At 37.8% G+C, this 24223-nt stretch overlaps 1 protein-coding gene across 1 annotated transcript; it reads right to left on the bottom strand.

The window, feature by feature from the left end:
• Nucleotides 1-178: 178 nt before the first annotated feature.
• On the bottom strand, nucleotides 179-22086 carry SMARCA5 (SWI/SNF related, matrix associated, actin dependent regulator of chromatin, subfamily a, member 5; the record flags this gene model as incomplete). The annotated part of the gene is made up of 23 exons (XM_009575589.1): nucleotides 179-476; nucleotides 1527-1637; nucleotides 2079-2291; nucleotides 3247-3365; nucleotides 4362-4494; nucleotides 5794-5916; nucleotides 6116-6229; nucleotides 6812-6922; nucleotides 7142-7261; nucleotides 7478-7626; nucleotides 8414-8546; nucleotides 9816-9968; nucleotides 10057-10178; nucleotides 11891-12117; nucleotides 12392-12501; nucleotides 13033-13101; nucleotides 13954-14085; nucleotides 14189-14344; nucleotides 15833-16012; nucleotides 17924-18024; nucleotides 18701-18801; nucleotides 19474-19640; nucleotides 22012-22086. Coding segments are annotated over 23 exons (2985 nt in total), but the record flags the coding sequence as incomplete, so codon positions are not given.
• Nucleotides 22087-24223: the final 2137 nt, after the last annotated feature.

Below are 24223 nucleotides of genomic sequence, written 5' to 3'. Positions count from 1 at the left end.
TACAGAAATGGGGTCTTGACTGGTGGTGGTTTGTAACAAGGAAACACAACTAAATAGTTTTATTGATCATAATAGAAAAAATGTTCACACCACCCTAAGAGAAAAAAATTGGGGGATGACTAAATAAATAGGTATTCAAGTGGAAACATTAATGAGAAAAAAGTCACATGAAGCCTTATTAATAAATGAAGCCTATTTATTACTTCAAGTGTTAATGGTAAAAAAAATTCAGCACAGCTGTTGCATTTAAAAAAGTGAAACTACATTAAGTACTATGTTTCTAGTTCAGTAAACAGATGAACCCGATGTCCTTTAATGACATAATAGTTGAGCATTATACAGTACATCTTATGAAGACCCGTAAATTAAAGAACTACTTTTTAAATTTAGTGATTACAAAAATTCTGCATTCACAGCTTTAGTTTCTTTTTTCTTCCACGACCATCAGGAGTACCATCCATTTTGCGCTTCTGTGCCTGTAAGGTAAGTTTTTTTAGTGAGTTACTGTGAAACAAAAAGATTGTAAGCAAGCAATGCATTTCAAGTCAAAGCGGATGGAAATTATTTACACCCTGGCAGCTTTAAAATGGGATAAATTGCAAATGTTGTAATATGGCAAATATGCACATCCTCCTCAGGATAGCCGTTGTTTTGTATTCTTCCAATTCTGGAAGAGTACGATTTCACAGAGGTAAAAAGTGTGTAGAAGCAAGTAAGGATGTTATAAAGCTTCCTATTTATAAAATGGTATTTCTAAATACCTGTTTAAATGTTCTGTGAACAGTTCTAGGAAACTTATTAATCCACCACTCTTAACTTTACTGATTTCTGCACATCTGCAAAGTTGTGCTTCTAAGTTTTTGATACAACAGCTCTAGGCAACAACAACTTAAGCAACAAATCTAGGCAAGAAAATGGGCAAAGCTGGTATTTCTTTTACAAAATAGGCCTGTGTATTTAGCAATACTTTAAATTGAGTCAGCAAAGAGAGTAGTCAGGCGTATGTGCCGTTTTCTCAAATCTAGCTCTAGAAGCCCATTTCATGACCAACCCACCCACGTACAAGGAAAGTGATGGCAGACAGCAGAGTCTCTACATAGGAACACTTGTAAGCAGATCTGTAGCATTCTCAAAGGGGAATGAATGGTCTGCATCGCCTATGTATCCCTCTCAGTGGTAAACGTGTAATTTTTTCAGGGATAACAATTAATCAAAAGGCCGAATAAATCTCTGATTTAGGTAAACCTATACAGCGTACCAGCTCAGTGATCCAAACCGTAACAAATTTATCTGCTCCAAAGCATGTGAGCTAGAATTTAGAACCCAAACTTATTTTCCTTTATTTGACATCACAACTATACTAGCTGAATGACAGTGTGAATTTTAAGCAGGTCTTAACATTGCCCTATAAGGTTTTTTGTTGCTGTTGTTTTTAAATAACTTTAGATATCACTTGTCCTAGACAACTAGAAAAGCACCCTGTCTTCCAATGAGCTTTTTCACAGAAATGCCTTTTTAAATCTTACCGAAGATGGTTTTGGTCCACGTTTCTTCTTTTCTGCCTTTTCCTTTTCTTCCAGTTCCATGTTTTCTCTTTCAATCAGGGTGATTAAAGTATTGCATCTCCTTTGCAGCTCCTAAATTGCACAACATATTCCCTCACTACATTAGGCAGCCACGTAATGTAAAAATAATATTAGAAATGCCTGTACATAGGTAAGTTTTTTGCTGTATCTTGGCAGAGCGAAAACAGAATGAAATATGTTTTGATAGTTACTGGCTGGCTTCACAGGAATGGATTTGATCGCAGATGTTTGCTTTTTAAAACATGCTTGCATTTAACTCAAATTCATGTTGATTTTGAAAAACAGGACCTTGGAATTTTGACTTTTTCCTTCTGTAAGACTTTTTAGTTTACTGCATTTGCCATCCACTACAGTTGCCCAAAGTCTATAAAAATTTAATGTATTGTACACATGCACGTACCTCAGTATTTCAGAAGCTATTTAATTAGCCTGGTGTATAACTGTGTTGTCATAGGCACTCATGAACAAAAAGCGAAACAGATTAACACATACCATTGCAGTTCTGGACTTGAGAAACCAGTCAAATCTGAATTGCGGGGAGTTTCGGATACACTGTCTTAATTCATCATAGACATTTTCTTTATCAAATCCTAGCTTGTGAAGCATACAGATTAGAAAGCGATCCTCCTCTTCAGTGTAATTCTTCCCTTTATTAGTGCCATACGATATTCTTAGCTGGTGGAAAGGGGCTTTGTATCTGCCAATCTAAACAAAACAAGTAAGATCATATAAAACCGTTCCATGCTAATTCTGAACTATTTCTTAGTTTTATATGAAAGCAATACGTCACATGAAGACAGGCAGATGAACAATACCAAGTTAGAAAACTAGATCTTTTATGATCGCTGGTGCTAAGTCACCACGTGTAAGAAACTGTGGGTTCTACACAGTGCATTTACCAACGCCATCTAGACTGGTAAATTCTGGTTTAGACAACAGACAGCTTTGTGATCTTTTGATTAACAGTCAGACTTCAGACCTGTCACTACATCTGAAAATAGTCAAGGCTTCAAATGGCAATGATCCTTTTTAACATACAAATCCTCAGGAATGGTCAAAATCAGAGTAAGAGTAAAAAGGTACATAAGACTGTAGCACACGGTTCAGCTGAGTTCTGGTTAATTGAGTCAGACACCATTCTTCCCCTGACTTCCCTAGAAGAGATAACTAACTAGTCAAACCTGAAGTGGGGGGAAAGTTCTAAATCACTGTCTTAATTTACTACAAATCTATTCATTACCAAACCCTGGTTGGTGAAACATAGATCAGAATGAAAGCCGCCTCTGCTTGGTAAGTCTTCCCTTTTTTAAGTGCTCTAAACTTATATATAGCATTTTCAGTTAAATGGGTCCAAAAGAAATTCTGCTTCTTCAAAAAGCATGTCGTTATCAGGAGTTTGTCATATGGTACTATGAACTGTCTGTCCTATGATAAAGATGATTGTTACAAACAACGGGTTAGGCCATACCTAAAGTTATATCATAGCTATCAGTCAGGACAGCACTTCTATAGAATGGAAAAGCTATAGGAAGCAACTACTGAGGAGTATGCGCCCAACATGTTGTCTTCATACATTAGTAACATCGGCTAGACATGGAGTCCTGCATCTCACCTCACTGGCACAGGGAAATAAAGGAAGCAAGAAGCACAGCAAAGATACCTTTGTATCAAGTGCTTTTTTAATGCTGATTCGTCTCTGAATTCTGGCTTCTCCTCTTTCTATCTGAGCCATGATCTTCTCTATGTCTTGGAGTTCATTGCATCTTTCCCAGAACACAGCTAAGAAAAGAACAATTGGTTAGTTTCTTATCATGCATCTTTAAAAGTTAGGTTTTTTTTTTTTTTTTACCTTAAAAAAAAAAAAAAAGATGTTAGATCTAACTTTCTTTTCCCAGAACTTACTGCTGTATAAAAATAGGCATGCCTTTACCCGATAAGGAACCTTCACTTCCTGAAATCATGTGTTGCAGTATTACAAATGCTATTTTGAAGGGGGTAGATATAGGATTCCTCAGCTTAAATGAGGTGTGATACAGGCCAGAAAGGTTTTTCTTAGCCAATCTCCTGCTCAAAGTCAAAAGCTTCTTAAAATGGAAACGGATATAACAGCAACGAATTTTTACTGAGGGAAGCAGGAGGGCAACTGAGTGGCCAAAGAAGCAAGTGTCTAAAAGACAATTACGTGTTTAAATAAAAGGTTTTTTAAAAGAATTTTTTACATTTGTAAGCTGCTATCTACCTTTAGAAATTTAGCCCCCGGACCTCGCAGCTGCACTACAGTAGAAAACACTTCTGAGCTATCAGAGGTAAGTAGCCAAGTGGACTTAGGTTACAAAAACCAAGGGCCATTATATATTCAGTCACAAAATGTTTACTGTATCCCACTCTTGATGAGGATGAGGTAATAAAGGCGTGAAGATTCAAGACAACTCCTAGTTAGTGATTACAAGGAAAAGTGAAATCTCTCCAGCTAAGCATTGTTTCTCAGCATTTCGTTTTGCAAAAATTAACAAGAATTGAAGACAGCACTATGCAGGTGGGTCAGTAAGAGTTGATATGCACATTTTAGTACAGCTTTAATTACGCAGGGACTAAACATGGTAAAATCTAGATCAGTAGATCCCAAATCCATCAGACAATTCTACCCCGAAAGTCTTCAAGAGCCGTGTACGAAATTCTCAGAAGTAAGATGTTACCATGTTCATAGGCAGTTCAGACTAGGAAAGCAGCATTAGATACGCACTCACAGAGTTGACTACTTAAAAAGTAAGTTACCTGAATACTCAATGACTTCCTCTGGGGTTTTTCCTTCTACTTCGCGTGCTATATTTTCAATGTCATCGCGGCCCCACTTCTCATTAGCTTTGATGAACTGGTTAAAATCTCTCTTATTCCAGTTCGTGAATCCCTTTAGAGCAATCAAAAGGAAACATTGCACAGAAGTTCAGTATTTGTCTCTCTCCAAATTTGTTTCGATAGATTTCTTTAAACGGCCTGTAACACTTCTGTCATTCCAACAGTATTAAACATCTGCTTTCTCTGCAGTTTAATGTTGGTAGAAAAAACGGTTTTTATACTGCAGTCGCTGTAGTCTTGCCATCTAAATAGTGCATGATGATGAGCACTGGTTCTCTAACTACCTACTAGTTTCAGATAAAAGCATCATCAGCTCATAAATTAATCCCTCCTAACAGTAGTCTCTGAAAGAGAACATGGGATCACTTTTTAAGAAGAAAAACCCCTCCAGTGAAGCAATAGTCTCTATAATGGCTTTGTTTTGTCAAAAAGGCCCACCACGTGCCTCACAGATGCCATCAGCCATTTTCCCTGGTCACTCTCCCTCAGAAAGTCTAAAGCTATCTTGTGATGATATTCAGTAGGGACAGAAATAGTAATGCTGAAATTATCAGCTGCCAAAATAGGCTAATTTCCTATTAGCAATAACTTCTACAAACAGTAAAACATTCTGCCAGCCATGCTGTGATTTAGCCACAGCTTGCTTGATTGTACTGTTTTTAATAGTGAACTGTTCCAGTGCGTTACTACTCAAACAAGATATCTTGTCCTATAAATCCCAGCTGTGCCCCCCCCCCGCCCCAGCAAAATACAACATGAAAATATAATACCCAAATAAGGCATAACAGGCATTAACCTCTTTTAAATTATTTAGATGTACATGCTACCTAATTACACACCTATTCAGCTTACATCCTTTTAAAGAGAGGGACACTATCCACTAGCAGTCATGGTTTAGGAAAACTGACTATTCACTCTGCAGGATTCGCTTCCACACAGGCGCGATGCTTTGGCAGCAGATACGCTTTAAATAACGTGGGAAGTAGCACATTCAGCTCTGCAGCTAGTCTGCAAGGTCCCACAGCTGAGAAAAGGTGTCACGGCCTACAGTCAATGCAGACTTGGGAAGCCAGACTCTGACACTGGGCTAGTTCTTACTCTTCAGGCTTAAAATACACAGAATATAGCTCAGATTCAGTAGAATCTGAATACACTAATTTGGTGCACGTTCTTCAAAGGTATCCAGGCCCATGGCAAACCTAATGCTAAACCTCTTTTCAGTTTGAATCAAAATTTGCAGCTGTGTTAACTACGGCATGTGTGAATCAATGACCAAGAAACATTCCTATAACACTGTAAAACACAAAGCAAGCTTCAGCTGATTTCCGTCTCGCTAAAGGGCCAACTATACCTGGGTTAGAAGCTTCTCTTTTTCTTCTAGTTCTTCATCATTAAGAGGTTCAGCCTCATCAATCTTAAGCTGCTCTTCCTTTTGTGCTTGGGCTGCATTCGGCAGATCAGGATTACGCGGTACCTGAAAGGTTTTGCATTTTGTAAAATTTGATTACTTTTTCACAGATACTTGCTAATTGTCACTTTTCGGTTAATATAACCTAATCATTTGTTCAGCTCAACATGATTTTCTTTCATTTAAATTAGTGTGAAAGACAGGACAAGTACATATTCTCCTAATGGTGCAGCAAACTGTTGCAATGTGTGAAGTCTTCAAGTACCTTGTACCCGATTGTTTTCCTGTAGTAGAGAATCTCTTTTTCCAATAGTTCAAACAGGCGTGGAGGAAAGAACTGAAAGTCCTGTACATTTGGCTGTTTTGGAGGCCGTGGTGCCTGAAATACATACATACAAAGTTTGTATTTGACTCCCTTTCGCATCCAGAATCTGTTTGCTTGTAATAACTGATTTCAGTTTATGGGGCGGGGCGGGGAAAGAGGCTTTGTTTTTATAAAAATGCACTCTTTACTACAAAAAAAAAAAAAAAAAAAAAAAAGGCCACACCATGCAAGAGACGACTACAACCATGAAGAATTCTAAAAGTAAGAGACCCATGAGAAAAGGGGAGAGGGTCTTCTGGGAGGAGGAGGCAGCAGCTGGGGAAAGAGACACACATGCATCCCCTTGAAAATTCAGGTGTTCTGTGCAGCAATAAGGAAATCTTCCACAGGTAAGGAAAATTTACAGCTGCTCAAATAAAAATAAAATAAGAAATACCTTGGTCTTACTCGCCTAACATCTTACAAGTTTCATCCTGCTCTCAAGTCCTTTGGATTTTTCTAAATTTAAACTACCTCCTCAATCTATAGAAGTGAATAGAGCAGTTTTTATGAATAAAGACCAACTCCTTGCTTTCAGCATTAACCATTTATCATGCATATTTGAACAATTTATTTTTTTAACTTCAGTCAACTCACCTTGGGTGCTTTTGGCTCACTGACTCGAAGAGCCTCTCTGAAGTAAGCATCCACAGCATAATTGGCTTTTCTTTCTCGTTTAGGTGGTTCAATCCACTCCGTAAATGCCATCTATAAAAACAAATCCCACCACCCCCAAAAATATGAAGACCTTGCAAAATATTCAGACCAGCTACAAAACTAGATCTACATCTACTTCATTAAATAAGTAATACAACTTATAAACTATTTCCATAGATTATCTTGTATTTTAACCAACACTTCTTCTTAAATAAATATAGTTCAATCATAAAACTTAGTGCTTTCCTCCAAATGAAATTTAAATGTTACCTTCTGTTTTTCTCTGTAGTCTTCCCCTTCAAAATTATACACGCTGGACTCCGTATCCATTGTAAAATTCCTGAGTGAGCTTTCACCCATCTTTGAAAGTTTTTCATTCATTTCAGCAGTCTTGGAGAAAAGAACAGCAGCAATTTTCAAAGGTACTTCATTATAAAACACCTCATTTACAACAGCAGAAAAACCAAACATGTTTGACCAATATGAAAACCCTCAATAGCAAAACCCCTATTCTCTCCAGCTTACAATCAAGTTATCATCTAGGGATATACTATCTTGCCATCGTATTTACAGGTGGGCTTCTGGTTTTTTTGAACTTTCTCTCACCTTCTTTGCACCTCTTTCCAAAATGTGATCAATATCTTCATCTGTAATCTCACTTTCCTTTGAGGCAAACACATGTGTCGCTCCATGTCTAATCATTTGCAGCATTTCATCCTTCCCAAGTTTATTCAGGTTTTGATCCACCAGTCTTCCTGAAGATAAAAGCATTGGAGGATAGCAACTAACGAAAGAGTTTACATTACTGAAGGAGCAATACATGATTTTTCTCCCCCTTAACTTCCAAGTTAAAGCTGTATTTTTTTCCTCCCAGTAAAGGAAATTCCAAATGAAGGAACCTGTTGTCCCCGCCTTTCACACCCCCCCCCCCCAAAAAAAAAAAAAAAAGAACCCAAAAGCCAGCAAAATCCAGCTAAGGACCACATACATTTGCTTTATTATACACTAATTGTGTTCAACAAACATAATTTTGGATGTGAGGTCTTCCATATAAGCTTTGTTATGGTGCATGTTTTTAAAATTTTCAGACTAAACCTTATTGAATCCTTTTTTTCAGAAATAAAGTTCCTGATTCCAATCAAGTCAACCAAGAGGCTACCTTGTCATCACTTCTCCACATCTATTAAAAAAAAAGGCATTAATTTCTCCAGTTCAAAGGAGAAGTTGAGTGCTTTTAAAAAAAAAAAAAAAAAAAAAAAAAAAAGAAAACACACCACCAAAAAACTGAGTATATCCCCACTTGTACATATGTATCGCTAGGGAGATAATCAAAAAGTTAGTGAGGAAAAGCCTACCCCTACAGTAAAATAAATTTTCAAGTGGCTCAGGCCTTTGCACTCTTACCTTCAGAGCTCAGCTGAGGCAAAAAGCAACATTCTCATTAATTCTTACTAGCTGATTTTGCCATAGTTTACATGTTGTGAAAAAAAAAAAGAAGAGAATCACAGCATATATACAAACAAATTGCCTTCATATACTTGCCTTGCTGAATGACTATGGAATCTAGCCGGAGTTTCATTTCCGCACGTTCCACTATTCTTTCTTCCACTGTATTGTCTGTGATAAACCTGAACACTCGAACAGTCTTTGTTTGGCCAATCCTGTGCGCTCGATCCTAAGCAAAAAAAAAAAAAAAAAAACAACCAAAAGTAACAAAAAATTCAGTACTTGGTTTCCAGCATGACTGAATAATTAGTCTTCAATTTTCCTTAGGTTCAACATAGTAATTTTTACAAAACAGAATAGCATAGGTTAGTTAAATCTTTATAGACATCCAGTTAACATGACTACCCAAGATAGCACATTCTTATCCACATTGCAAGTTTTGGGGTGTTTTTTAAATAACACCAACGAGTATGTCTCCAGATGTTATACCTAAATATAGTGCGCGTTAGGGTTTTTTTTGTTAAATCACACAGGGGAGAAGAGTGGATGCTTTTGACCTTACGTAACCTTCTGTAAAATCAAAAGTATTTAAGAAATTATCTCTGTACTGATCAAAAGCTACCATTCTCAAAATTGTTCAGTTGTGCCACAAATATTTCAAGAAAAATACAACCCACCACCTCACCTGACTGGCAAATCATTAACCACTGTGAAAATTAATATTCTGAACACACTGTAGCTGGAACTATCCCACTTTAGTTTCCAGACACCAGTTCCAGCATTCTTTTGAACTAATTTTCGCTCAACTACTTGAGAACCTACAGCTTAACTGAAATAATTAAAAATAAATTTCCAAGATTTGTCACTGAAAGGCCTCATTTGTCAAAAAACACCGGTAGTTTTTAAATAGCTTTACTTTCTTATGATGTGGTCAGTAGTGTTCTTGACACCGCTCCTGAGGTTGCAGATGCATGCAAATGTACTTCTTTAAAAAAAAAAAAAATTAAAGATGGTTGCTAAAAGGAGCTTGCTCACTTATCACCACCATAAAAGCAGGTTTCGAAAAGTTTAATTCAGCTTTTCTTTGTCTCATTTCCAAGGTATCAGAGAACACAGTGTAAACACATTCACCTCCACTCCCCACCGAAGTAAAGCTTTATCGTTTTGGGATTAACACATATCATGCTAGATCTTTTCTTTTTTTAAAACAAAATAGGCTATTCTCATTAAATGCTACTAAGAGTACTGTAGCATATACTCAGCATTTCCTGCTGCACAAATCATTGTATATCCCAAATGTGGCTAAGGGTTCCACACAGTGGAAGCCACACCGGAACTGAAACTCAGTCTTAAAAGTACTGCTCCTGTCCTAAAACAAGAAAAATACCCATTTGTTTTGGAAATACTGTATCATGCCACACACATTCTTCACACATTTCTAGGAAAGTTCTGTGAGAAAGAGAAGAAAAAAGAACATAATTTCCATCTGGATTCTTACCATAGCTTGAAGATCTACTTGTGGATTCCAGTCTGAATCATACAGAATTACAACATCAGCAGTAGCCAAATTGATTCCAAGACCTCCTGCCCGTGTACTCAGCATGAACACAAATTTTGAGCTACCAGGTTCATTATATGCATTAATAGACGCCTAAATAAATAGAAGGAACATATCGGTTGAACCAAATGTTTTACGAGTACTATTTTTACTTCAGTGAAATACCTAAAATTTTAAATACCTGTCTCTCGTCATGTGGTGTTTGTCCATCCAGTCTACAATATTCATAATTTCGCCACATACAGTAATCTTCCAAGATATCTAGAACTCTGGTCATCTGACTGAAGATTAAGACTCTTGAACCTGTTTGGGTAAAAAGCTTCCTTATGTTTTCACCAAAACTTAAGATTTACCAAACTCTGCAAGTTTGCATTACAAGAGAGGGAAGGAGGGCAGCTCCATGTACTAAGAAGCAAAGTATTCAGAATTTCAGAACCGATGTATAACGCAGGGCTGCAGCTGCTGCTATCATAGTGGCTGTGCGGGGCTTAGCTGCCTTCTGGGGTTAAACCACAACAGTCCTTTTTGGCACCCAACACGGGGCTTGAAGGATTCGAGATAACGACAGATGTGACTGGAGTGTGCTAGACCGAATTCACAGCTGTTTAGCTACTAACTGGCAGGCTCCTGTGCTTGCCACGGGGCTTGCTTGCCTCGCTGTATATTAGAGTCTAGTCAGTGGCTGCCTTTTTGCTTTTGTTTTCTGTTGTACTTCTTATCAAAATGTTCCCAGACACAGAAAAGTAAGATGATAACACAAACATAAAAACATCAAGGAGTATAAAGAACGACATTTTGAAGTATTTGGTTTGGATTTAAGGTATCTAGAAATAAAGTAAGTTCTTCTTAAAGACTTGTCAGTTTACTTACCTGCCAAGAACAACCTCCAAAAAATCTCAATGTACAGTAATTTATGCATATACACACAACCATTTCCAACCTACTTGAGAGTTTTAAGTAAAACATAGAATATTACAAAGCTTCCACTTCCCCCTATATTCTCCTAGTATGATTTTTTTGTTCTTTGGACCCAAGGTCTAATAGAGAACTCTCTCTTAAGATGATCATTTGATTTAAGACCAGGCCAATTTTAATTGCCACGTCGCTACAAGAAGCCTTATAGCAGGAAAAAACCAAGATCAAAAACGCATAGTAACCACTGAATTCTTCTTTTTTGGTTGTACAATGACGCATATCGCCACAGCTACTTGAACGATACCTGAATACGAAGTACAGGTTATTTCTGTATTACCTAAGGCTGAGGTTTGGAGTTGGTTTTATTTTTCTGCAATGGCTCCCCAGTCACAAACCTTCCTCCACTCCTTTAGCCAAGTTACTTCAGTAAGCATACTCATTAAAATAATGAGTTAAAAATTTATTCCAGAGTCAAAAATTCTGTGGCGACTGAGTTTTACAGTAATGTATTCCAGAGCTTTGTCCCTGCTATCAAGTAACTTTAAAATAACCGAGTGTTCCCCCATGTTTGTGTGCCTTAAAAGAATTCACTAAACAAACTCAGGTGCTGCTCAAAATCATATCCAGCAAGCAGACCAACATTTCACAAAGGATTTGACTTTAACCCTACATGAAGACTTTGAATCTGAAATGGTACTTCACGGCAAATCAAAGCAGTGGCTAAAATACCACATGATTACGTTTCAAACAGCTAATAATGCTAAGAAAGAAAACCTAAAGCTCAGACCAATCGATGTTTCTGTGGTCTCAATTTAGCTGAGATGAAAAAAAGCAAAAAAAAAATCAAAACACTTCACCATCACAAAAAGCCATAATGGACTATTGATCCAATTATTTATGAAGACACTTCACAAATTGTTTTTGTATCAACTATTTAAGATACAATGCTTGACAGGCTGGTATCATGCTAGCAACCAACGATAATCCTGGCTAAAGCGTGCTGGTTTTCGCTCAGGATACATGGAAACATTAAGAAGCGCTGACTTTCATTTTTATCATTGAACCAAACAACTGTCAAACAACAACAACAAGATGCATACCTTGTTCTTTCAACTTAGGTAGCAATTTGTCCAATACTACCATTTTGCCACTGTTGGTGACCAAATGCATATCTGTTGTGTAAGGTGGACCAGGTTCCGCTCCGTCAAAGAGATATGGATGATTGCAACATTTTCGCAGCTGCATGAGGATATTCAACAGTCTCATTTTGTCCAGCTTCCCAGCTGAATTCAATATATCTATATCCTTCATTAATATTCGTGTATACCTACATCAAAGAAAGAAAAAACTTTTGTAACTCTAAAACAAAGCGGGCTTTTCTTTAAATGGTAAGTATAGTCAAAAGCTCACCCTCCCCCTCATTTCATCGGGTAACTCTCCCAGATATGCATGGTTTTGTCATCACAGAAGTGTCACAAGGAAATATGTATGAGTTGGGAGTAGACCAGAAGGAATTAAATCAAGTTCCACACAATAATCAAGTCACAAGCAGCACACTCCTTCTGAGCCTTAACCACAGCACAGTCAAGTATGTGAATTACCATTCTCGTTGCATTTTGCTGAGACCCACATAAATTTTAACTTCCTTCTTTGGAGGCAAGCTTTTCTCTACATCAGCCTTAATGCGACGTAGAAGGAATGGCCGTAGCACCTGAAAGAGATTGCACCATTAAACGTATTTTGGAAACTGAACAGGTCAACAGACAAAAGCAGTGCAGATATTCTCTATCATAAATGCTCAAACACCAGACTTATTACTAGATCATCTGGAAAAGCAATCTGTATGAACAGGTTATTATTATACACGGGAATATACATGTGCTTTCTTTGTAAGACTCAAAGATTAGGCCAAAATCATCTTTCGGATGGTTCTATGCCCCTTGATTCTTTTTTAATTTTGCTTGACTGAAATATTTATAGTCTCTTCATAGCCAGTATTTTTAATGTAAGCATTTCAGAACTCTGAAAGGCAGAACTATCGACCCTTCTCTCCCCTCCAAAACAATTTCCTTTTCAAGAAATAGATCATCTTCTGAGCTTCACCAACCCATTCTGAAAGTCTACCATAGTTTGTGGAATAAGCTATCTTACCGTAATATTCTGTCACAAGAAGCATTAGAAGAATTATTTAGAACCTAACTTAGGCAAGCATAACACTTACACAAAAAGCAGAAAGACTTACCATATGGAGACGTTCCACCAACTTTTGATCCCCTAGACAGTTGTTTGTATCAAACCATGAATCGAAGTCCTGTATCAACAAAATCATTGGTATGTAAGAGGTTTCCTTTCAAGGTGCAATGTCATTACAATGGTGAATAAATACAACTCAAGTGATTCTCTTACATAGGCAGTAAGTAAAGGAACAAATTACCCTCTTGGGTCTATTTTTATGGAAAGCGCTCTAACACAACGTCTTCCAAAAAAAAAAAAAAAAAAAAAAAAAAAAAACCCTTTTCCATTTGGGGGGGGGGGGGGGGGGGGGGGAAAAGAGAACCAATATGCAAGTCCTTTTCTGATGAAAAAGATTCACTCATATCACTCCATTGGACAAATTCCATCTGGAAGAAGCGTACTACTGCAGCATTTGATGAAAAAGGAAAAGGAAAAAGTAAAATTTTGGTGTAATGCACCACAAGGCTTCCCTTTCTACAGATGTTACACTCCCAATTCATCAAAACAGTGAAGCATATGCTTCACTTTGTGAAGTCTATTGCTCATTATATAGTATCTCCCACCTCACAGGAAAGAAGTCTTAGATAAACAATAAGGTAACTTACAGTTAAATATAAGAACAAAGTTAGTTGGTTTAGCCATCACAATGTTTACACCTATTTTGAAATGCAGCAGAGATCACCTTCACATTGTGATTTTAAATACCTCTTGTATGTGCTAAGCTCACAACAGCCCTTAAAAATGGCCAAGCTGAGAAAAGCAGTCTACCCTACTATACTTCACAATTCTGGAAACATTTCTAACTGCCAGTCATTAAGAGTATCGTTATCAGTAACTCATACTCCTAACTATACATATTCAGGTCTATTTTCAAATCTGGAAAACCAGCAAAGTTCATTTTATTTGATTAGCAGAAATGAAGACTTACTTCAGATGAGTTAAAGACATCTGGCAAAAGGAAGTTAAGAAGGGCCCAGAGTTCATGTAAGTTGTTCTGAAGTGGAGTTCCAGTTAATAGCAGCCGATTTGTAGTCTTGAATTCCCTCACAATTTCTGATAACTGAAGGACATTGAGACATGAGCAAATATAAAAATATTACTAGTCCCCACACCACCACCTAATAACCCACACAAATCTGTCTTTCAGTGAAAGTATAAATTACCTTTGATTTTTCATTTTTAATCCTGTGGGCTTCATCTATAACTAGGTATCGCCAGTTAAACTTTTTGAATACTGATTTCTCTTTGATAAGCATTTCATATGATGTTACGCAGACATCCCATTCTCCAGGCAACAACACATCTCTGACAAAGGCAGCCTAGACAACAAGGTGACACTTAATTACTGAGGCTTTGCCAAATCTAAAACAAAAAGAACACACTAGCGCTGTTAAAATTTTAAAACAATCCTGCTACTACATTTGAAAGAAAAGATAAAATTATAGAGGCAATATAACGTACAACCATTGTAAAGCATGACAATTTTGTCAGTGCTGAAGCTGCTAAAACCCTTGGGGCAGAGCAGAGAAGGGATTTCAGCTCTAATTTCTGGCTTTGGAACTGCAGATGACTACCTAGACACATGAGGTTTCCAATAGCTGAACTATAAGATCAGAACTAAAATTGATTTTCTGTAGGTTTGCTTTGGTTTTAAGGTTTTTTTTAAGTTTTAAGTTTAGAAAACAGTAGGTTTTGAATATAAAAATCCCAAGCACAGCTTTATGTGGCTAACTGAACAATTTCTAGAACGCTGACATCCAAGGTTCAAAGCGGACACAGTAATTAGTCAGAATTCAAAATACAGAGATGTATAAATAAAGTCAAGAACTTAACTCATATAAGCAAGAAATACACGGAAGAAAGAATAAGAACTTTTGGATTCAAAAAAGATGCACTAAAAAAATCACAAGATATCAAGACCTGGACCAATGACTTCCAGAACTATTTAAAGTTTCATCAATATTTTTGTAATTTCTAAACCAACAAACTCTGAAAATAGAGCTAGCTGCCCTTAGAATAAAAAAAAAAAAAAAAATCTGCTGACAAAAGCAGAAGTTTAATGGCACCAGTAATAACTCTTCCTTCCATAAGTAAACGGGTAACTCCGGTTGACAAATCTACAGATGCACCATCATATTCCATGTTTTTTAAGTTTTTTTTGCTGTGCTAAAAAAAAAAGTAGCAAAGAACTGATAACTGAAGTAACAAAAAGAGAATGATTGAAATAGTAAGGCCATAAGAGAAGCTGAACAATATTTTCTCTTTCAATTGACAAAATTCAAGCCAAATAAGATCCATTTGCATACCACTTTTACCAACCAACCCACCTTGCCCACTCCAACATTAAGCTGACAACTGTTTTCAGAAAACAGTTCCTTAGTGACTGACCCCATAATCCTCTTAAGAGATGCTGTTACAGCCAATACCACATACTGTATTATGTAGAGCAGAAAACAAATGACTTTTTTACAGATTTCTATATTCATACAAATGACAGCACTTTACATGAAACACTTTTTCCTACTTTAAGATTTATCCCGTTTTGTTGGTCTACACGGCGTATTGCCTTCACAAAAGGAGAGAGAAAACCTTTGGCCAAGAAATTATGAGTGTAAAGTCATGAAGCAATAGCTGGGCAACATACGTACGAATTCTAAGCTGGTTATATTTTAAGTAGGTAGCACTTTTAGGTCTTACTGTTTAACCACTACAAATCCAAGTAATATCCTTCCCTGTGAACGAAAGGTAAAGGACAGCAAGATCACATGCCGGATTTACGCAGGAAAAACAACCACATCAAAACTTACTCGCTGGTCTTTGTCACCTATCAAACAAACTGCTCGAAGTGTAGGTACCCATCTCTTGAATTCATTCATCCAGTTATGTAGAGTGGACTTAGGAACTAACACCATGTGAGGACCAGGAATATTTCTGTAGTGTTTCATATACCCAAGAAGAGAAATAGTTTGCAGTGTCTTCCCAAGACCCTGTAAGAGACGTTAACGTGTCAGAACAAAATCTCCCAGGAAACACCTTTAAAAAACCCAGGAGTGAGCTCTGAGTACAACATGGAAGACACAGCAGCCTGAACAAATGAGTGAGATATATTAAAGACAGACACATTTTATTAAAAAAAAAAAAAAAGAGAGTAACATTTTCAAACCTTGGGTTATGAAGTTAGAATTTTGCCTTACCTTTCAAATTAGACACATTCTTAGAAGTGCAAGAACCATTATTTCATAGAATTTTGTTTTGTAGACTAGGGTGTACTCGGATTACTTATTTAGAGGTCAACGAACTTTACAAACTGGACACCTGCATGCTCTTAAACTTGAAATAAAGTGAATAAATTAAGAACCCTGTAAGGAGGCTTTTACAGGCCACAACATGATGTCAGTTCTTGTGAGAAAAAAGCCAAACATAAATGTAAACAGCTGCATATGTCAAAGAAGAAAACAAATACTGAGCTTCTTTAGAAGTACTTTTTTTAAGCGCTCTGTTCTTTATTCAACAGAAATATTTAAAACCTTTTATCTTCAACATATAATTTGAATTAAAACAAAACTGAGGAAGACGTGCAAAAACCAGATCATTCATATCATTTAAATAATTCAATAAAATAATTCAATTAAATAATTCAAAAAGATTGTTACTCAAACACATGGGACTTAAAAAACGCAAAAACCACCAGTGCAAGTTATTTTTGCTCCTAAAATTCAAGTCTTTATCTTCAAAATAACCACATTCCATCTGGTGTAAGATGTGGAAAAGTGTTTACAAGCTGTGTGAGAGGCATTAATAAGTTCAAAAGGATTAATATTTAAGAATGAATCAAAAAATATTTAATAGTAAATATTTAAACTCCTCAACACAAGATGGATTTTGCAATACCACAAATCCCAAGGGCTTACAAAGTTTCCCAGTCATTTTTGCTAAAACAAGCCTGCTCCACTTAGAACTATAGTCAGCAAACAAAAAAAAATCCTCTATTCATAAGCAGGTATATTGAAAAAAATCCTTGATCTATTTCAAAATTAAACATGTTACTAAACAGTAATTTAAATTCATTTGTCTCTAATTTATCTTGAAGACGTTTCATTACACAGAAAAGAAATTACCAGAAGGTATGAGAAATGCAATATACTGAAATATAATTAGATTTTTCTTTTTCCTTATCTGCTCCTTACGAAAAACAGATACAACTAAAATCAGTTAAGAGGACAAAAACGTATCTGCCTGTCAAACTACAGGCAGAATTTCTTCTGCATTCATCCCTTGTCTTTCAGGGGAAAAGATTAAAGACAGAAGCAAAAGCTACTATGGCCAGCGCTGACTGAAATGTCCATGGTCATGGTGTGAAAGAAATTTTAACGCAGCTCTCTAACTACATCTATCTTCGCATCATTTTTCCCAGAAAATTTCCCACTAGTGTAGCTCTTGCGGCTGAGATCAGTCCATATAGGACACTCGTATCCTGCTATCTACATTTTACCCTAACAACAACAGGAAGTGTTCCCGCATTTGTTGCTCTTCACATACATGACACTCTTCACAAGGGCAGCCTGAAAATACCGTAACAAAATAGCTGCAATTTAGAGAAAAATATAGAGGACACATCATGCTATAGAACAACTCCCCTCCGCTGAATTTTATTTTTCTAAAGGTTGACAGATTCTCTTTTCATATGCCTACTTCTAAAACTGCCTGCACAGTTTATTTAAATTAAGATACCTGTGACACTTTCCACATTAGCGACTTAAAACATACTAGAAAAATAAGATTTGGCAAATTATATATTGCATTTAGTGCTATTAAAAAACCCATACATATAGCTGAACTAAAACTGTATTGTATCGCATGTGTTCACAAGTCCCCAGAAACACGGGCTATGTGCATACCATTTCATCTGCTAGGATACCATTGATGCCATTTTCATACAAAGAGATGAGCCAGTTCAATCCTCGGACCTGATAATCACGCAGCTTTCCCCATTTAACATCTAGAAGACATGAAAGAATAGACTAAAAGATCTGTGAAAACTTACCAAAGAATTTCACCATCCCTTGCCTGCTAATTGACACTGATTATCTAAGCTACAGAACAAAATCAAGTAGTAAATTTCATGCAGTAAATTCCAAGGACAATGCAGATTGGAGACAGCAACATGTTAATTTTGTTTCTGCAAGCTGCTCCAACAGCTTTGTTTTCTGCAAGAACCCAAAATACGTAGAAATCCTAACTTTATCGCCACCCCCAAATCAGAACACAGTCAAATGTTAAAACAACACAATATTGAATTCTCTGTTAAATGAACTGGAAGCTGTTAGGTACTTTAAATTCTATCAGAAGACAGGTTACGTATGTAAAAATTGTAAGATGACAGACTTAAAAACAGCTAGCTCCTTCCTAGTAACTAAGTATAGCAATTGGATTTCTAAAGGACAAGACTCACTGGACCACCTTTCTAGCCTGACTGAAAATAAACAGTCCCTCGCTAATACATTTTGTCCCATTAGACCGGTGCTGGATTTTTTTTCTCCTTCTCCTGTCCCCCAAAATTGATTCATTGTCCTTGGGAAGGATGAAAATAAACTTCATTTTAAACAACATTTTGAAGGAAAAGAACAGAGGGAAAAAAAAAATCCCAAAACCAAAACAAAGAAGAGGAAACACACATGATGGAGATTCTTCAAATCGAGTACAGACGTTAGTTGCCTTGGAGCTTTCTGTTAACAGCTCCTCATCTTCTTCCTGCTCTGTTCTACGATGGCGGTAGCTGAAAAAGTGCAAGAAAGAAGTAAGTTTCTGGCTAAACAAAGACATGAAACCGTTCCGAAATTAAATCTAACATTTAGCTGATCAACTGAAATGCTGCTTTTTAACTCTTTAGAGCCACTAGCGCTTCCTAATATGAGAAGATGACCACGCTGTTAGCAGGCTCAAATATTAGAGCAAAGTGACTGGAAAGGGATAAATTGTGTGCATCAGTACTGGCCTTTAACTACAAGACAGGGAACGACACTGTATTTAAGAGTTCTGGAACGTCTGCCAAACACTAGATATACTGTAGCCATATAAGCTGCAATGAAGGCAATCCAAATTTCTAGACTTCCGACTTTCAAGCTGCCTGTAAGACGCAGTATACTGATCTTCTCCATGAACTCTTACAACTTACAGCCATGAATGCTCTACTTTCCTGCCCCTGCTTTTCTTCATGCTGGAATACTTTTAATCATGATAGTGCTCTACCACCAACACAAAATTCTTGTAACTCTTAGAATTCTTAAACAACCCTCAACTTACAGGTGGGCAGTTCAAAAAACACACAATTATACAGCATAAAACACACACCAAAATAGGACAAAAGACTAGCAAATTTAACTTACGCTTCTAAAGTACAATAAAATCCATAATTACAGTACAAGCTGGCCTACATGTCATCACTCACTCGCCAACTGACAGTAAGTTCTGTTTCTCATCCTTCTTTATTCGTGGACGTCCAGGCTTCATTTTCAAAGGTGAAGTTGGAGTTTTCTGAGCAGCAGGCTGAATGAAATGAGCAAACAGCTCAGTCTGCTTCAACAGATACTCAAATCTGTTTGCTCTGTCTGTTTGCTGTTGACAAGGAAAATTAAGTGGAACAAGTGTGAGACATCACAGTATGTATTCATTCTAAAAAAAAAAGCTAACAAATGCTTTTTAAACAATATAGATTCACGTTTCTTTATATACATAGCTACAATAACAAAGGAGAGATGATTAACATCAACAATACAACTGTTGCTGACAGATTCATCATTCTTTTATTGGGTCAAGGCTAGCCTTTGCTACCCAGTAAGATCAAAGTTGCAAGACAGATCTGCGCTAAGACTGAAATTGAACTTGGGCACAAAGATTGCATGAGTGTCACTAGACATGGCCACAGAGTCCCCTTAACAACCTTCTCCTATCAAAAACGACAGTCCCACTCCCAGAAATTTACCTCCACCCAGCATGCACAGGATTCTTCAACAAACTCGTTCATCTCACCAACCTGGCAACAACTATTTTCTACCATATTAGTTTCCTGCCTGCTCAGAGAGATACACCACCTCACTGTGGAGTCAGATAAGCAAAAGAGCTGGCTCGAAAGGGGGCAGAGAGGGCGAAGAGCCCATAGCTAAAAGCCAGAACACCTATTTCAGCAGCAGAGACCTCATAGATATGCTCAGCCTAACTTGTCAGACTGCCCCCTTTGATATGAGTTGCTGTTTCTGCTGTGCGAAAAAGATTACAGGAGACAGTATTAGTATCTAAAAGGTTCAGTTCCTTTGAGACAGGTTTCATTTGGAATCAACACACCTTCCCGAGGCCACATCAAGACTTTAGAACAGACAATCAAGACAGAAACCAGTTCCAAGCTTAACAGCAACCACTCTGACATTCTGCCAGCTGCCACACCATAACCTGGTATTTAGCAACTTGCACAGTTACAGGAAGTCATTTTTCTTAGTAAAAAGGAACATATGTTCCCAACTTCTGCAAGAGCAATGCCAGCTCTGTGAGTGTTCTCCTCTTTAAAGCAAGCAGTTCCTGCACTATGTAAAAGACAGGAAGACAGAGGGTGAAAGAAGAAAGAGACAAAGAAAGAGATGTATGTACCACAAAAGAGTCAGACTCACTCCAACTGTAGTTTAAGCTTGATTGACACAGCTACAATCCACATCCACTGAATTAAAGTTTTCCTGTCTATTCTTCACAGGATGTTTTTTGTTTACTTCGTAACAATTTCTGAAGTTTAAACTAGGTAAGAGGTTACTACTATGGAAATTGCTGATCCTTATTTTTAAGTACTTGTTTCACTGGCTGTGCAAAAGAGAAGTAGAAGAGATACAAAGTGCATTGCAAAAGTTTCCTTGTTCTAAAAGTTTAGCGAGGAATCTTCTGCAAGTTTTGGCACTGCAGAAACATCCCCACAACTCATTTTCATTGTGCTTAAGGATATTCCTTTAAGAGACTAACATTATCTGTATCTTTTAGATAGGACAGAGACAAGAACAGGCTGTACTCTGCAACCTTGAGCTACCCTTCTACCAACAGAGAAACTTCTCCTGTTTTCTTTTCCAGTGCATCTTCTGACTATTGCAACAGTAAAATACAATCCTCCTTGTAATCGTGCCTGTCTAGAGACTAGAAGAGGCAACTCCAAGTTCACTTTCTTCAGTTTGCCAGGAAGTAGCACAAAGTAATTAGCAGAAAACTGGGTTATTTTCAGTGGCAAGAAAAAACAACACAGGAAGCAGCAAATTATAAGAATCAGTTTCACTTTCCTATGAAGAAATTCCACATGCAGTGACAGACACTGGAATTACAAACCGGAAGAAAGGAGCACAGGGAGGAACAGAGAAAGAAAATGCGATGAGATGGTGAGGAGTGGATGGCTCTCTCTCTTACATTCAGAATATTGTAAAAACTAAGGAAAATAGTAAGTTTTCTCCTTCTAACCCGTGAAGCACAGAATCACCCATCTTCAAAAGCTCGAGGACTCTAACTAGAGCTTCACAAAGAACAAATTAAATTTCAGAAGAAGCTAAGAAAATCCCTTTCAGTCTAGACAAAGTAAAAGGGTTGAAAAGATGGCCAAGGCTTACAGTCAGCGCTTGTCCTAAACAACAAACCTTTCTCAGCCTCCTGTGAATTTTGAAAGCTAACTTTTATTTACTATATTATACTTCTTAGAAACAGCAAAACACATTAACAGTTATTCCCACAAATGACTGCAATGGAAATGAAGCGCAGAGGACCAATGAACAAAATGCTAAAAAGGTGAAGGGTCTGAGGGTTTTCTTCTGGATTTTTTCTGGTTTCAAGTTACTTAAGTAATTTTTAATAACTAGAAAAATTCTATAAATCCAGTTAAGAGATTTCAAACAAGCCGTAAACTCAGTCTATTTTAAGCAACTGCATAAGTACTGGATAGCTGTACACAGTCCAAAATATTACACACCATTTTCTCTTCGTACGTAGGATCTGCTTCCGGGATTTCTTTTTGTTTTCCTGGTGATGCATCATCAAAAGGTTCCTGAGATGAAAAAGAATTAGAAAAAAATTATTTTCTGAACAAGGGAAAATACCCATGTAAAGAAGAATAAGCTTGTTTCAAATTACTATCTATCCACATCAGATGGCACAGCCATCTTTTGCTGCTTTGATATACTCACGTTTTCTATTACTTACTGTACAATTACCTGGAGATGGATCAAAGATCCCTGCCACAGGGCGAGGGACAGAGCTAGATCTCTGTAATCCGATTTAGCTCCATCATTAAAGCATCACATCAATGTGAATGAGAGAGACAGCTGTGGTCCAGGAGCTCGGCATGCCGCTTCTAGGGTGCTGAGCCAAAACCCTCCTAAAGCTGGCTCTGGAGAGTACTGTGAAAGAACTAGCTCTGGTCCCGAAGCAAGAGTAGTTTCAAGTTTTTTCTCCTTTTTCTAGATTATTCCAATCCCTCATCATTCTGTATCAAGGGAACAAGTCTAAATAAGAACCTGGACTGCAGTTTTGTCCTGGAAGCAGAGCAGGAATTTAGACAAACTGCATTTTCCCCCTATTTAGCTTACTAAATCAAATAATTGTTGTTATCACCAACAGTACCGCTACTAACAGAAAAACAAGTTGGTTGGGAGGGGGCAGTCCTCCCTCATCCCTTTCCCCCCAAATCCTTGACATACTGCCTTCAATTATTCTTTCGGGGCTTTTTTATCCTTGTCTCTTCTGTTATTTTCCCTATCATCTCCCACGTGTAATCTCATCTTCTGTTCTTAAAACCGAAAACAAAGGGATGATCCTTCCCTGGTAAACCATGCTAAGGCAATGTATTACAAAATAATTCTTGAAAGGGTCAGAAAAGGAAACAAACGAGATGCCTTCAAAATCATTATTAACCATCTGTTTAATTGAGCCAAGTAAGAATTGAGCTAAATTCAGTCTTTACTGGCCAATGTAGAACAAAGAAACAGGAAAGTAAGAAACAACATGAAACAAAGGCAAGCAAAACACGGGATGTTTGTGGGCGGGTGTTTCCTCACAAAACTCTGGCAGGTAAGGCATGTGGAAACAGAAGAATCCTAACACAAATGTTTCATTCACCAGTCAAACTATAAAGAACTGAGCATAAAAAGTTATGGCTAAAGATCTTCTAAACTCGTCCCCAAATCTTCTTACTCATCTCCCACTGGATTTAGCCAACACCCACCTACCAGTGAGCACAAACCCAGGACCATTTACGAAATTCACGGTTCTACTGAAATGCCTAACACGCGAAACACAGAAACGCAGCAGCGCGCCATCTGATCTCGTTACGTGCAATAAAGATGACAAAACCTTGCAATTTAGCTGGAGAATAAGAAAATCAGTCTCTGAGATGATCAGGACTATCAAGAAGCTATTTCAACTGAAACGTCACTTTATGCAAAGTAATCCCTTCCCCACGCGAAAAGAACTAACTTAGCTAGCACAGAGAGGGACCTCACACACGGGTGCCTCAAGAGCATGCGTTTCACAGCCTCCATGCGTTTAGCCCTGGCCGGGAATTGCCCTATTTTTGCAGGTTCGAGCAGGACTTACTACCCACAGTGCTTTGGCTACTTGCTCATCCGAAAAATACAGCATTTGCAAATTTATTTAGATCAAGTAGGTTGGACAGCATGACTCAGAGTACAAAACACCCAGCGCCGAAAGCAGGACCAACCAGTTTCTTCATATCGTTAAAGAAACAATGCTGCGATAAAATTTGCATCTCCAGGCAATCACTCAAACCCCTTGAAATTTCTGGAATAAGCACCTGTTGCCAAAAAAAACCCTCAAACAACCCCCCACCCCTCCAAAAAAAGTTTTGAGCCACTTTAGAGAACAGAAAACGTTACGGCTTTTTAGAATACGGACTTGCTCATGACTGAAGCAGGAAGCACAAGCGATGGGAAGGCTTTTGAGGGAGGAAAGAGGAGAGAAAGGCTACTCGCAAGAAGTGGGTAACGAGCCTAGTAAGATCTCTGCGCTTTCAGCGCGTACGTGTGTGCGCCGGGGGGAGGATGGCGAACCCCGCTCCGAGCGGGAGGAGGCGAGGGAGGCTCCCCCTGCCCTCCCGTGACCCCGCTTCAGCAAGATAAATAAACGCCAGTGACCTGGCGGCGAGGCCTCCCCTTGTCCCCGCGGCG

This window comes from Fulmarus glacialis, unplaced genomic scaffold (assembly GCF_000690835.1).
Source record: "Fulmarus glacialis isolate BGI_N327 unplaced genomic scaffold, ASM69083v1 scaffold7704, whole genome shotgun sequence".
Classification (NCBI taxonomy): Eukaryota; Metazoa; Chordata; class Aves; order Procellariiformes; family Procellariidae; genus Fulmarus; species Fulmarus glacialis.
The sequence above is the reverse complement of the archived record's forward strand: the minus strand, read 5'-3'. Positions and strand labels throughout refer to the sequence as shown.